This window comes from Ahaetulla prasina, chromosome 7 (genome assembly GCF_028640845.1).
Source record: "Ahaetulla prasina isolate Xishuangbanna chromosome 7, ASM2864084v1, whole genome shotgun sequence".
NCBI classification, from domain to species: Eukaryota; Metazoa; Chordata; class Lepidosauria; order Squamata; family Colubridae; genus Ahaetulla; species Ahaetulla prasina.
Window position 1 is genome coordinate 96741277 of NC_080545.1, and position 15286 is coordinate 96756562.

General features: G+C 41.5%; 1 protein-coding gene across 1 annotated transcript in view; it reads right to left on the reverse strand.

The window, feature by feature from the left end:
- LOC131202597 (TRPM8 channel-associated factor homolog) overlaps positions 1–2648 on the reverse strand; it is a 54951-nt gene extending 52303 nt beyond the window's left edge. The window contains exon 1 of the mRNA XM_058191700.1: positions 2382–2648. Within this exon, the coding sequence (XP_058047683.1) occupies positions 2382–2648 (267 nt within the window). The remainder of the gene's footprint in view (positions 1–2381) is intronic.
- Positions 2649–15286: the final 12638 nt, after the last annotated feature.

Sequence of the window (15286 nt, forward strand, 5' to 3'; positions counted from 1 at the left end):
TTATCCGTTGAAGCAGATTTAGAAAGTACAGCTATCAAAATGCACTGAAATAATTTGTTTACAAGAAAGTGCCCAATTTCTTTGTCTATCTAATCAAAAGTAAAGCTATATTTCAATTTGGTAGAGGAAATTGTGGGCAATGAGAGATGATGTTGGGAACCTATTTTAAAAGTGCTTCAGTAGCTGTTGCTCCTTCGTCTTAACTATAGTAGATGACGTTCCCCTTGCAATCCGACTTTGAGTCTATTCCCATCGTGTGATTCTTTGGCACATCAAATGAATGTCTGAATCAGAGGACCTGACCAAGCTGATAGATTAGGCTAAAATAGTCTTTATATGCAAATCCATTTCCTTGGGGGGAATTTGTTTTTGAAATTATACTGATAGGCATGATAATCTTGAGGAAAGGACTACAGTAAACAAACTATTTCCAGGTAAAATTATTAAAGGCAGATTAAGAGGTAGAATTATACTTACTGAATGATACTAGGATCATTCCATATTTTTTCAGGGACAGAGAAAATCCCCCTTTCTCCCTCCTTGGCAGTGAAATACACTCCAGCTGCACCGGTCACCAGATTTCCAGGAAATTGAACCAGGACTGCCTCCTTCCCATGTTGATGTGACCAGAGCCAGGCTTGGCCACCAATGAGCAGTCCACCGCCTCTCTTTACAAACTGAACAAGGTCATCAGCCTGCGCACTATCATAGGCATCTCTGTAGAAGACCCCCAGAGAGTCCTCAAGTGCTGCATCTGGTTGAACTTTGATATCATTACTGAGGAGCAATTTGGAGAGGGCATCCAGGCTTCTGTGGACTCCTATGAGTGCCATTGGAGAAGACCTGAGCCAGTCGAGAGCATTTTTAATGAACGACAAGAACTGGGGAAGCTGTATCATGGCTTCATGCGCAGTGACCACCATCCGGCCTTTCCCATATTGGGCTGCAGCAATCAGAACCTGCCGATTTGAACCCACAAGCACTGGGAAAACTTGGACTCCAGTGAGCAAAAGTTCACAGGGAATAAAATCTCCAGTGACATCAATGGACAGAATGCCTCGCAGTAGAGAATTGTAAGCATTTTGGATCAGGCTATTCATTGATCTGAAAGAGAGAAAGAGAGAGAAGGATCACCCGCAGATCTAATTTTTCATTTACTGGAGAAAGCTCTTGTGTTAGACAACTAAACACACTCTATTCCAGAGGTAGTGTGGTACTAAAAGTGCCCTACCCTTGTCTGTTGAAGCACATTTAGAAAATACAGATATCGAAATCCAAAGTGACTATTCTGTAATTATTTACTAACACAAGAATGTCCGATTAGAGTGTTAAAATTATATCCGTTTGAATTTGCTGGAGGAAATTGTGGGAAATGAGAGAAAATGTTAGGAATCTATGCTGAAAGTACTTCAATGGCTGTTGATCCTTTGTCTCAACTGGGCCATGCTCCCCCTGCACTCAGACTTTGAATATGGCCCTCTTGTTCAATTCTTTGGCACAGCAAATGATTGTCTGAAACAGAGGACCCAACTAAGCTGAAATAATTTTTATATACATAATCATTTCCATGGTGGGGCAAGGTTTTTGTGGGGGATTATCCCAAAAATAATAGAGGAAGGGGAGGCAATGACTCAGTAGTTAAAGTTGCTGAGCTTGTCAGCTGGAAAACTGACTGCCTGGGTTTGAGACCTGAGTGCCACCAAACTGGGTGAGCTCCCATTCCTTGCTCCAGCTCCTGCCCACCTATCAATTTGAAAGCATGCAAATGCGAGTAGATTTATAGGTACCACTTCAGTGTCAGCATTCCAGTGCCTTTAACATATAGCCGTGGCTACATAACCATGGAAATTGTCTTTGAACATAGCTGGCTCCCTCCGCCAAGAAAAGGATATGAGCACTAAGCCCTAGAGTAGGAAACTTTGACCTTTTTTATCCATGAAGGTGCAAGAATCTTGGGATAAGGATCAGAGTAAACAGTATAATCTCAGACGGCGTTATTAAAGGCAGATAAAGAGGTAGTATTATATTTACCGGATGATAACAGGATCCCTCCATATGGTTTCAGGGACAGGAAAGATCCCTTGTTCTCCCACAGTGGCAGTGAAATACACTCCAGCCACACCGGTCACCAAATTTCCAGGAAAACGATCAAGAACTTCCTCCTTCCCATGTTGAGTTGACCAGTCCCAGGCCTGGCCACCAATGAGCAGACCTCCGCCCCTTTTTACGAACTGCAGAAGGTCATCTGCCTGCACATCATCGTAGGCATCTCTGCAGAATACTCCAAGGATGTGCCTAAGCGTTGCATCTGGACGCACTTTAATATCTCTACTGAGGAGCAACTCAAAGAGGGCATCCAAGTTTCTGTGGACTCCTACGACTGACGCTGGGGAAGGTTTGAGCCAATCCAGAGCGTTTTTAATGAACGGCAAGAACTGGGGAAGCTTTAACATGGCTTCATGCCCCATGACCACCATCCGGCCTTTCCCATATTGGGATGCAGCTATGAGAACTTGCCCCTTCGAATCCTTAAGCACCGGCTGGGCTTGATCGCCTGTGAGCAAAAGCTTACATGGATTGAAATCTCCTCTGACATCGATGGACTGAATGCCTTTCACTAACAAATCGTAAGAAGGTTGGGAATCCATTAGAAAGTTGTGTTGTTTGGAGCTGCAAAAGAAAATATACAAATTTTTTTCCGGTGTGTTTTATGTTGGATATAATCCTGCAAGAGATAACAATACATGTAAACTATCATGAAACCTGTCAGATAATTATCCGGTGTCAGGTGATGGGTTGTGATTGAGTCTTGCAACATTGCTGGATATTATGTCATCAAAAGAGCACAAGAAAGCATGTTTTTCCTGCGCCAACTCAGAAAGCTCAGGCTGCCCAAGGAGCTGCTGGTACAGTTCCACAAAGGAATTACTGAGTCTGTCATCTGCTCCTTTATAACTATCTGGTTTGGCATTGCAAGCAAACAAGAACAGACACAGACTTCAATGGATAGAACTGCAGAAAAACAAACAATTGCTACCAGCCTGCCTTCCATTGAACACCTGCATGAATGAGAAAGAGGGCTGTGAGAATATCTACAGACCCCTCACATCCTGGACATAAATTGTTTCAACTTCTTCCCTGAAGATGACACTATAGGGCATTGCACGCCAAAACAACTAGACACAAGGACAGTTCTTTCCTCCATGCCATCACTCTGTTGTGGTTGTTGTTTTTGTTTATTTGCATTTATATCCCGCCCTTCTCCGAAGACTCAGGGCGGCTTTCACTATGTCAAGCAATAATCTTCATCCATTTGTATATTATATACAAAGTCAACTTTTATTGCCGCCAACAATCTGGGTCCTCATTTTACCTACCTTATAAAGGATGGAAGGCTGAGTCAACCTTGGGCCTGGTGGGACTAGAACCTGCAGTAATTGCAGGCAGCTGCTGTTAATAACAGACTGCATTAGCAGTCTGAGCCACAGAGGCCCCAGTTAAACAACTAATTCCCACAATACTGTCAAACCACCTTGAAGGGCTGTATTACTATTATCCTTCTCATCTTTTCTATTACCTATTCCTTATCTTCTTATGACTATAACTGTTGCTTGTATCTTATGATTTATAAATGAACTGTTGTAAGTCGAGGACTACCTATATAATATATTTGCAATTACCGACCTACTAAAAATAATTGGCCCAGGTAGGGCTGAAGTAGATATTCCCATCCCAGGTATTTATAAATGGCAGTTAGAAACCTTCTGAAATTCTGGAAAGCTGTGCCAAGTTAGCATAGACCAGTGATAGTCAACCTGGTCCCTACCGCCCACTAGTGGGTGTTCCAGCTTTCATGATGGGCAGTAGGTTTTTTTTCCCCCCAATACTAAAGCACTTTCCTTTTTTAAAATTTAATTGACTTTTTAAAAAAATTTCATAGCATTATTTAAAAACATTTTCATTAGGTTTCATAAAATTCCCCATGACCATTTAAATTTCTGAAAATATACTATTTGTATCGCCCGCACATAAGTTTCGTTCACGTTACGTAAGTGAACTAAACTTTGTGCTATAGTGTGACCGCAAACAAAAGAGCCTCGTCCCAGAATAGCTCGCGCATCTCCCCCCCACACCACCCAGCTGTAACAGACAAGCAGAGCTGGTAGCCGGCACCCCACCCCCCCACAAACCCAATCCACAATCCGTGAGAGGCATGCAAAGACGACGATACATGGCGCATTACTGTGGGAACCGGTGGGCGGTTAGAAAATTTTACTACTAACAGAGATACAAAAGTGGGCGGTAGGTATAAAAATGTTGACTACCCCTGGCATAGACAATGCTTAGCAAAGCATTCACTTTTTCTATTTAATTATTTTTTTATACCAAAGATTTAATCTATCTGCTATAAATCAGTAAATTTCCACTTAAGCATGAATGATTTGGTTTACCTTTTCAGCAGCTCTTGCCTCTTAGACGCGAGTCTTTCAAGGGCCTACCTGGAAAGTGAGGCTAAGCACTCCCGGGAATATTATTTATATAATATTGGTATGGAAATTGTGGGTGGGTGACATGTTGCTGCTTTCGTTAAATGGCACAAATCCACAGGAGCATTTCAAGGTGTAAAGGAGGAACCAAAAACTCAGATTTCCACAGACCACTTTTGAACTCCCATGACAGATTTTAAAAACTGACTTTTTTCTTAGCAAATTCTTAGCAAAATTTCCATTATTACTCTGACTTTACAGCTCCTTAAGTAACATCCCAGGTTATGTAGCTCATTTGCTCTTTCAATGTGATTTACAAACTGCTATTTTTCTTAAAGTCCTAATGCACAAGCTGCTTTTGTCTTAAAGTCCTACTGTTCAGCCACAAAGCCAGAAACAATTAATTTCTCTTCTGAAATAGGACTTTTTTTCCCTCCTATAAGCAACTCAGCATTTTTGTGCACTTGAAGGACATAGTCACGGTACTATCAAGAGCTTCCTAGTTTCAACCCCCCAACCCCAGATAACTCCAGATATCACTCACAGTGTTGCCAAGTCTCCTTCCTCTTCTTAGTATCTTTTATTCAATGTTACCTTCGTTTCTCTTCAAGCCCATTCTTCTCACATATGTTCTGTTTGGAGAATCACAAGAAAACATAGTGGTTAACAAGCAGGCAGTATCAAAAGAAGGAAAGTAAACATGAAAAACAGAGAACTCGTTCGAAGAGAGCTAGAAAACCTGTTTATTCTACCAAAACTATTTTCCAAAATTCCTGGAAACTAACCAAAAAAACGCCCCTCTAAGGTCTTCTGGTGTTGCAGAGATGTAACTTTTCCAAATTGGTTGATGGTCTCCCTTTCACTGCAGCACAAATTAGCAGATAAAATGGTTCCAATAGCTCTGTCACTCATTTTATGTTATAAGGCCAATCCCTAGACTCCCTAGAAAATTGCTAGAGAGGGGCCCAAAACTCTTCTTGGGCCTCTGAAGAGAGTTCAGTTTCACTAAAAGTTATTGCCGGCTGTTCTTTTCAACCTTTTGGAGCTTTGAGCCAGCATTTTTACCTGCCCTACCCCTGATCTGCTTAGACAACTGGAAGTAGCGTTTTGGTGATCTTAAGAAGCTAAACAAGGCTAGAGGAAGAAAAAAAATGGAGCAAAAGACTTGCTTCTCTCCTGAAAACCCACTGAACCATATCTATGGGTATGTAGCAAAAGCAGAATATAGGACAAGAAAGATGGGGTTTGGGTGGGCCCAACCCATTTCAAAGCCCCATGGAAGCACAAAACCCTTCAGAGAGTCAGAGGGGTACCTAGTGGTACATTTGTACACATCAAGGTATGTTTTGTGGCTCGGATGAGGTTTGTTGTATCTTAGTATATTGTGCAAAGCTGGCCCATTGGATTAGGATTCAAATTTATCACTCAGTGCAACATGCAAAGCCAGAATGTGGGTTAATTCAGATTTCCACAACATGCTAAATCAGGGGTCACCAGGCTCCATGTTACTCTAATTTTTATTGCAACTAGGCTCAAGATCTCACAGGAAGTGCTTGGTGCAGGGACTTCTAGTTTCTGCTCCTGGAACCAGAAGTCCCAGGCCTTTCTCAGGAAGGGGTTTTTCTTTCTCTTCCTGTTGCAGACATGATGGCTACAGTCTTTCTCCTACCTCTTCTCCATGCTAGGATCATAATCTCAGGAGTTGCACCTTTTTTTTCAGCTCTTAAATAGCCTGGGCCTCTCACACTTCCCACTTTCTCTCTTTACTCCAGACCACAGAGACTAGCAGTCCTTACCTAGAAGATCAGAGCTGTCAATGATCAAATGACCACTAGATGGCACTAAGCATCCCTCTGCAGCACCCACTTTAAGAACCCCCTATGTCAGTGGTTCTCAACCTTTATAGTGCTGCGACCCCTTTAATACAATTCCCCACGATGTGGCGACCCCAACCATAAAATTATTTTCGTTTTGAATTTATCGTGCCTGAAGCCGTATTGGCTAGCGATCTGAACTGCTTGCGACTGCCTTGAGGACGGAGGCATTAAAGCGGAGACTCCTCTCCTATTAAGTTTTTTGCGCCTAAAGCCAGATTAGGCTAGCGATTGGGAGCGATTGCAGCTGGTTTGAGAGGGAGACATCAGAGCAAAGATTTCTCTCTTTTTTAATTCATCGCGCCTGAAGCCGAATTCGGCTAGGGATTTGAAGAGCCTGCAGCTGGCTTGTGGAGTCAACCATTGGAGCGCGATTTTTCGACTCGCAAGTATACTTCCCATATTTCCGATGGTCTTAGGCGACCCCTGGCAAATTGTCTTTCGACCTCCAACGGGGTCGCGACCCACAAGTTGAGAACCGCTGCCCTATGTCTTGGGTTTACAATGTCAGAGTTGCTGTTGCTAAGAGGTGTGGAAGTGTAATGTCATGCTTTATGATTATCACTTAGCGACGGCAATCCGTTTGGGTGCTTGGCAATTGGCATGTATTTGTGATGTCTGCAGCATCCTGAGGTCATGGAATCACCACTTGCACCCCAGTGGTAGGCTTCAAATGTTACTATCGGTCCTGTGGGTGTGGTGTGGCGGGCGTGGCATGGCTTGGTGGGCGTGGCAGGGGGAAAGATACTGTAAAATCTCCATTCCCATCCCACTCTAGGGGAAGGTTACTGCAAAATCCCCATTTCCTCCCGATCAGCCGGGACTCAGGAGGCAGAGAATAGATGGGGGCGGGGCCAGTCAGAATTTTTACTACCAGTTCTCCGAACTACTCGGTCATACCGGTCATACATTCAGTGTGTCCAACTCTTGGCAATTCTCTGGGCCAGGACTCTCCATATCTTCTGATCTTACATTGTTTGTAAATTGTTTTATGCTGTGGCTAGTGTCAGCTTTGATGGTGTCCAGCCATCGTGGTCTTTGGCTGCCTGGTTTCCTTTTACCACTTAATCTTCCTGACAAAATTGATTTTTCTAGTGATTCTCCTGCACGACACGGCCAAAATAAATTCCAAATATGTTCCTATGATCCTATGTAAACTATGTAGTCTCAGATTAACACATTCCACTTAATCTTCCCGACAAAATTGATTTTTCTAGTGAATTCTCCTGCACGACACAGCCAAAATAAATTCCAAATATGTTCCTATGATGCTATCTAAACTGTGTAGTCTCAGATTAACACATTCCTGGTTACTTATTAATTTGCCTTTTTCTCTTTGGGAATACATCATATGCTGCACCTCCACCCGCTTGTCATTACTCCATTCAGAGGAGAAAATTCCAGAGCCATTGAAAACACAAACTGATTTCCAGTAGCCTTGGCATAGCTGATCCTCCAACTAATTCTACAACAAGCTTATCGATAGATGTCTATTATAGTCATAGCGATTCATTGTGATATTGTCCTGATAAAAGGGATCCCCTCCCCTATACAAATGAGCTGGATTGACAACTAACCTCACGTGCAAATTGCTGAAAGTGTCGTTGTAAGAAAACATTCACAACAAAGCTGACTTGACCCTGGGTGGCAACAGGGAGAATAATCAGTCAGCAATCTGTGGCCGGGTAAATAAAAATATTTAAATTTGTGAGATTTAAACCCCAAAATTTGATACTCACAACTCCAAGGCAAGTCTGGTTAACAAAATCAAAGATTTATTGGAGGAAAATACGAAAAAAAAAAAAAGAAAAGCGGTTGCAAGCACTGCCTCTTAAACTCTTCCCAAATGGATTGAGTTCAAAGAGCACAAGTAGCAGTTTTCAAGCTATACATTTTATACACCTTCACAATGCACGCCACACCTAAGAAGCCCTCCCAATTCCCCCTTATTCTCTCAGGTCATCCTTTTAGTTGTTTTACACTTTAAAGGGTCATCTACCAACCTGCCTTCCATTGAGGACCTGTATACTGCACGAATCAAGAAGAGGGCCGTGAAAATATTTACAGATCCCTCGCATCCTGGACATAAACTGTTTCAACTCCTACCCTCAAAACGACGCTATAGGGCACTGCACACCAGAACAACTAGACACAAGAACAGTTTTTTCCCGAAGGCCATCACTCTGCTAAACAAATAATTCCCTCAACACTGTCAGACTATTTACTGAATCTGCACTACTATTAATCGTTTCATCGTTCCCATCGCCAATCTCTTTCTACTTATGACTGTATGACTATAACTTGTTGCTGGCAATCCTTATGATTTATATTGATATATTGACCATCAATTGTGTTGTAAATGTTGTACCTTGATGAACGTATCTTTTCTTTTATGTACACTGAGAGCATATGCACCAAGACAAATTCCTTGTGTGTCCAATCACACTTGGCCAATAAAATAAAAATTCTATTCTATCTTGACAATTTCCATCCATCCGCTAATATCTTTTCTTATTTACTTGTAATGTTCACCTTGGGCCGATGTTCCTATCTCCTGATAGCGATTTTTGCCCAAGGCGTAAGTTCCTGTCTCCTGGGAAGCTCTTAAAGGTAAAGGTAAAGATTCCCCTTGTACGTACGTGCGAGTCGTTGCCGACTCTAGGGGGCGGTGCTCATCTCCGTTTCAAAGCCGAAGAGCCAGCGCTGTCCGAAGACGTCTCCGTGGTCATGTGGCCGGCATGACTCAACGCGAAAGGCGCATGGAATGTTGTTCCCTTCCCACCAAAGGTAGTCCCTATTTTTTCTACTTGCATTTTTATGTGCTTTCGAAACTGCTAGGTTGGCAGAAGCTGGGACAAGTAACGGGAATCACTAGGGATTCGAACCGCTGAGCTGCGGACCTTTCGATCGACAAGCCCAACATCCTAGCCCCAGGGCCACAGCATCCCTTGAGGGGAGCTCATAATACATTGTCTCCACTGATTACGATTTGTAGTCCCTTTGCATAGTCAGGAAATAACAGACAGATAGTCTCACACTTTATAGAATAGAATAGAATAGAATTTTTATTGGCCAAGTGTGATTGGACACACAAGGAATTTGTCTTGGTGCATCTGCTCTCAGGGTACATAAAAGAAAAGATACGTTCATCAAGGTACAACATTTACAACACAATTGATGGTCAATATATCAATATAAATCATAAGGATTGCCAGCAACAAGTTATAGTCATACAGTCATAAGTGGAAAGAGATTAGTGATGGGAACTATGAGAAGATTAATAGTAGTGCAGATTCAGTAAATAGTCTGACAGTGTTGAGGGAATTATTTGTTTAGCAGAGTGATGGCCTTCGGGAAAAAACTGTTCTTGTGTCTAGTTGTTCTGGTGTGCAGTGCTCTATAGCGTCGTTTTGAGGGTAGGAGTTGAAACAGTTTATGTCCAGGATGCGAGGATGCGAAGGTATTAGTATTATATTTGTTACAATTTATAAAAGAATAACCTTTATTTATTTCCTTTAGCGATAATATAGTTACTCTGCTGAGTTAAGAGGAAGGAGAAACAATGAGAAAGTCACCCAGAGGGGTTTATCAAAAACGTTGCAACCATCAGGCAGAAACATTGCAACAATCAGGGCCTCTGGTGGCTCAGACTGCTAAGACAGTCTGTTATTAACACAGCTGCTTGCAATTACTGCAGGTTCTAGTCCCACCAGGCCCAAGGTTGACTCAGCCTTCCATCCTTTATAAGGTAGGTAAAATGAGGACCCAGATTGTTGGCGGCAATAAAAGTTGACTTTGTATATAATATACAAATGGATGAAGACTATTGCTTAACACAGTGTAAGCCGCCCTGAGTCTTCGGAGAAGGGCGGGATATAAATGCAAATAAATAAAAAAAAATCATGCAAAAAGCATTGCAGGATCGTGCTGCAATTTGCATCTGTTTTGGTTGCTTTAATTGAGTCAGCTTTGGACCCCAACAATATCCTCACACAAAGGGTACAAATTATACAGCTGAAATCATTTGCATGATGATATCTGTTGACATCGGGATGACATCAGCAGCAGCAGGCAAAACAAAAGGTAGAAGTACAGAGTAGGAGAAACCTGGGTCAAAAACAGTAACTGTGAGAGGGACCTTGGAGTCCTAGTGGACCATCACTTAAACAGGAGCCAGCTATGTGCGGCAGCAGCCAAAAAAGCTAATACAAACCTGGGGTTGTATAAACAGAGGCATAGAATCAAAATCATTTGAAGTATTAGTACTGCTTTCTACATCCTTAGTAAGACCACAAACCTGGAATATTGCATCCATTTTTTGGTCATTACGTTAGAATAGAATAGAATAGAATAGAATAGAATTCTTTATTGGCCAAGTGTGATTGGACACACAAGGAATTTGTCTTGGTGCATCGGCTCTCAGTGTACATAAAAGAAAAGATACGTTCATCAAGGTACAACATTTACAACACAATTGATGGTCAATATATCAATATAAATCATAAGGATTGCCAGCAACAAGTTTGGAAAAGGGGCAAAGAAGAGCAACAAAGTTGATTAAAGGCCTGGAGACCAAAACATATGAAGAACGGTTACAGGATTTGGGTCTGGCAAGTCTAAAGAAAAGAAGAATTAGGGGTGACGTGATAGCAGTATTCCAGTATTTGAGGGGTTGCCACAAAGAAGAGGGTCACAATTTAGTTTCCAAAGCACCAGAAGGCAGGACAAAACCAATGGATGGAAACTAATCAAGGAGAGAAGCAATCTGGAATTAAGGAGAAACTTCCTAACAGTAAGGACGATTAACAAGAGGAACAGCTTGCCACCAGAAGTTGTAAGTGCTGCATCCCTGGAAGTTTTCAAGATGAGACTAGATAGCCACTTGTCTGAAACGGTCTAGGGTCTCCTGCTTGAGCAAGGAATTGGACTAGAAGACCTCGAAGGTCCCTTCCAGCTCTATTCTGATTCTGATTCCCTGATGTCACTCTGCCCACCCATCCCCTCTTTACAGGTAGTCCTCGACTTATGACCACTTTCTGTTGCTAAGCAAGGCAGTTGTTAAGTGAGTCATGTTCAATTTCAGCTCTGCCTGTCTTGTCTTTGTCCTGTCTTTAAAATATTTTTTAAAAAATTTATGGTTTAAATTGTCTTTCAAATGACAATTCTTCCAGCTCTATTCTTTTTTTTTTTTTTTATTCAAAAAGTTTTACAAAAATTTTTTCCCCTTTCCCCAACCCCTTTCCTTCACAAACCCCTCCCTCCCCTGCCTTCCCGGAACAAACACAAGGTATAGCTAAAAATAAAACAAACATATGCTAAAAAAATAATTTTTTTCCCAAAACTATTATACCAATTCTCCCTCTCTAGCTCTGACTTCCTCCTTACATAACCAAATCCTTCAAAAAATTAACAATAAACAATAATAAAATATATAAATCAGTAGAACAAATTAATCCTAAAATATTTAAAACCAGCTAAAACGTAAAAATCCAATCCAATTCAGAGAATATCTCCCTTATAGCTTCTATAACCATATAACCATATAATTCTTTCGGGGACACAAATATTTTTGTCTATTAATATTTTTAAAAACCTTGTTTCAAAAATAATGTCTCTTGCCATTTTTTGGTGCATTAATCTCTGTCTTTCCTTCGTTGCTCCTTTTAAAAGTCAATCACAATATTTCCTAGTAATTCCTTATGTCCAGAAATCCAAAAATTACTGCCGATATTCCATCAGTCCAAAAGAGAACTCTTGGGAAACATTAAGCTTGTGAGTCTTTTCCATTTGAGGACAATCTCCTGTAGCACAAATTCAGGCAGCTCATCCAAACTATTTAAAGAAAACTCCTTTAGATCACCTTGTTTCTTCACGATCAAATCTTCATATTTATCCACTTTTATTTGTATATCCTCCATTCCATTTTCCGAATAATTGCACTGGTTAATTTGCTCCAAACTCTCATCCAAAACGTCCCCATTTTTATCAATTTGTATTTTGAATAATTAAATACATTCTTTCTGTGTAGTCCTGTATAACGTCCGAACCCATTCTTCTGAAAGAACCTCCATAACAAAATTCCTGCTGAGAATCCCCTTGTAACGTACTTAAACAGCGTAATATAATCCAACAGTCCACAGTCAAACACAATAAGATAAAATCTCCATTCAGTTTCGATTCAACAGCAAAGCTCCCTTTGATGTATCGCTCTGCTTTCAGTTTCTCTAAAACGAAACTGAAGGGGAGGAAGTCAGAAAATCAAAAATACTTGCAAACCAATAATTGCTCCTCACATTTGTTCCGCCTGCTTTTCGTATCCACAAAAAATCAATTGCTAGCAGAAGTGGACATCTTCCTCTTTCCTGCTTTTCAGGAGCGCAGAGAATACTGGAGGTGGGGAGGGTAAATAAGGATTCACCGTTCAAGACTTTGTATTACAAAACAAAGCCCTAGGGAATCTACCCAATTCCTCCCTTGCTCTGTCTCTCTTTCAACCAGAGAGAGAAATGAAGCCGGGATCAGTTGTTAAATCCGGCTTTTACGGTATTCAATGCGGAGTGCCATAAATTGGCACCCAGCGAGAAAGATGGCGCCACCCGGAAGCCTCTCTTCCAGCTCTATTCTGATTGATTGATTGATTGATTGATTGCAGCGGGCCAAAAGTCTGTAAATTATGGTTCTGTCTTTGCTCAGGGCTGGCCATCAAGCTGCCTATTGAAATCATGTTGCATCTGTTGCTCTAATTGAGCCAGCTTTGGAGCACAACTATGTCCCCACACAAAGTGTGCAAATTACACAGTGGACATCCTTTGCCTGCTGACATCATGATGTCACTCTGCCCACCCATCCCATCTTTGCAGGTGATCTTCGACTTACGACCACTTTCTGTTGCTAAGCAAGGCAGTTGTAAGTGAGTCATGTTCAAGTTCATGACTTTTTTTTTGTTATGGTTGTTAAACGAATCGCTGCAGTTAAGTGACGCACATGGTCACTAAGTGAATCTGCCTTCCCCCATTGACTTTTGCTTCTTGGAAGCTGGCTGGGAAGGCGACCTTGGGGATTTTGCAACCGTCATAAATACATGCGAAGTGCTCGAATTTTGATCATGTGACTGGGGGGAATGCCGCCATGGTTGTAAGTGTGAGGACCAGTTGTAAGTCACTTTTTTCAGTGCCGTTGTAACTTTGAACAGTCACTAAATGAACGGTTGTAAGCCGAAGATTACCTGTATTGCTTTTGATAGTGGCAGTCAATAAGATTCAGCAATGGTTAGAGCAGGGTTAATAGAATATAAATAGAATACTAATAACTAGAATAGAATAATAACTTTATTGTCACTTTGAATATAGACTAATCGGCATACATTAAAATGAAATTTCGTTGCAGTTCTCAAAGAGTCACCACCTCCAATATACACTACACGAACCTGACAAAATAAATAAATACAAAATTATGTATATATGCACATATATTATATGACACAGAGAAACAACACAGTCTAGTCCAGATGTATAAATGCACAGGGTGAGCAAAACATATCTTGGGAGTTTTCTAGACGGATGGCATAAAGAACAAAGCTGTTACAGAATCTGGAAGTCCTGTTAGAAATACTTGGAAACCTCCCCCCAGAGGGGAGCAACAGAAACAGACTATAAAGTGGGTATGTGGGGTCTCTAAAATATAGCTTGTCCAAGGACTGTGCAGGCCAATGAAGGTACCATAGGTTTTTCAGCAACATGTAGTAGGGAATGCAAGCAGAAAGAAAGAAATGAACAGGACCGGTTACTCAGCTATGTGCAGAAGAGAATTATTACATACACAGAAAGAAACGTACAGTATTAGCAGGCATGGATTCAAATCAGGACTCAGGACAGCTCCCAGAAATACCAGCATTTATTATTTCCTGGAACACATGACAGCACTGTGTTTTTTTCCTGGCAATAGGTTGGAAATCATTTTTCACCATTTGCTTTTGTGGCTTTGCAAGAAGCAACATTTGGGACTTTGGCAAGAAGCAATATTTGGGACTGTCACTAATTTGGGAAGGCGATTTCAAAAATGCTGGGTCAGGAAAAGGGAAGAGTTATGCATATTTTCCTCTTTTTTTTTTTTTGCCCTCATTAGAAAAAGGCTGTAAGGATTTGCTGAATTCACCTCATATCTTAGTGCACTTACTGTAGGTTGGGTGTGTTGTGTGGGAGGGCTTTCATGCATACTTTCGCTAATTTTGGATCTATGGACACAAAGGGTACAGACAGTCTTCAACTTCTGACCACTTCTTCTTCTTCCAAACATATTCCCACAGGTGCAGGGTCCGCTTTTCAGATCGTTGAATGCCACATTGCACGGTCAGCTGTGTCTCCAGGGCGCAGGCCCACGGCTTCCTCTCCATTTGCAGCAATTGCTTTGAATTGCAGGGGAAACTTATGGTTTCCTTATTCATAGGGAGATGAATTTTAGGTGTCCACCAGGACACCTAAAGACAGTCGGCACTTCCCAAATTATTAGGTTGTGCCATATGGCATCTACCCTGGCCATCATTTTTCTGTGAAAGAACATGGCACTCTGCTCCTGTATTTAACTAAAAAAAAGTGCTTGCCCTCCAGGTATGGCTAACTGAAGGATTCAAAGGTTTTCCAGAAGAGAGCTAAGATCTAACAATTAGCACAGAGGTCTAAGAATGTGATTCAGCCCTGGGGAGAGCTGGTAGCTTGAGGGCATTCCCTCCGCCTTCTTCACCTTTTAGCCATTTGAATTTTTTACCTTTGTTTTAAGAGCATGCTCCAGAATTTGCACAGATTTGCACAGCCCTGGGCTTTGCTGCTGGTCTCCCATCCATGTTTTTATTACCCTGCTTAGTTTCTGACTCAGAGAAGTTCATTCAAGGGCCACCACCCATGGAGACATTTTGGAACAATTAAACCT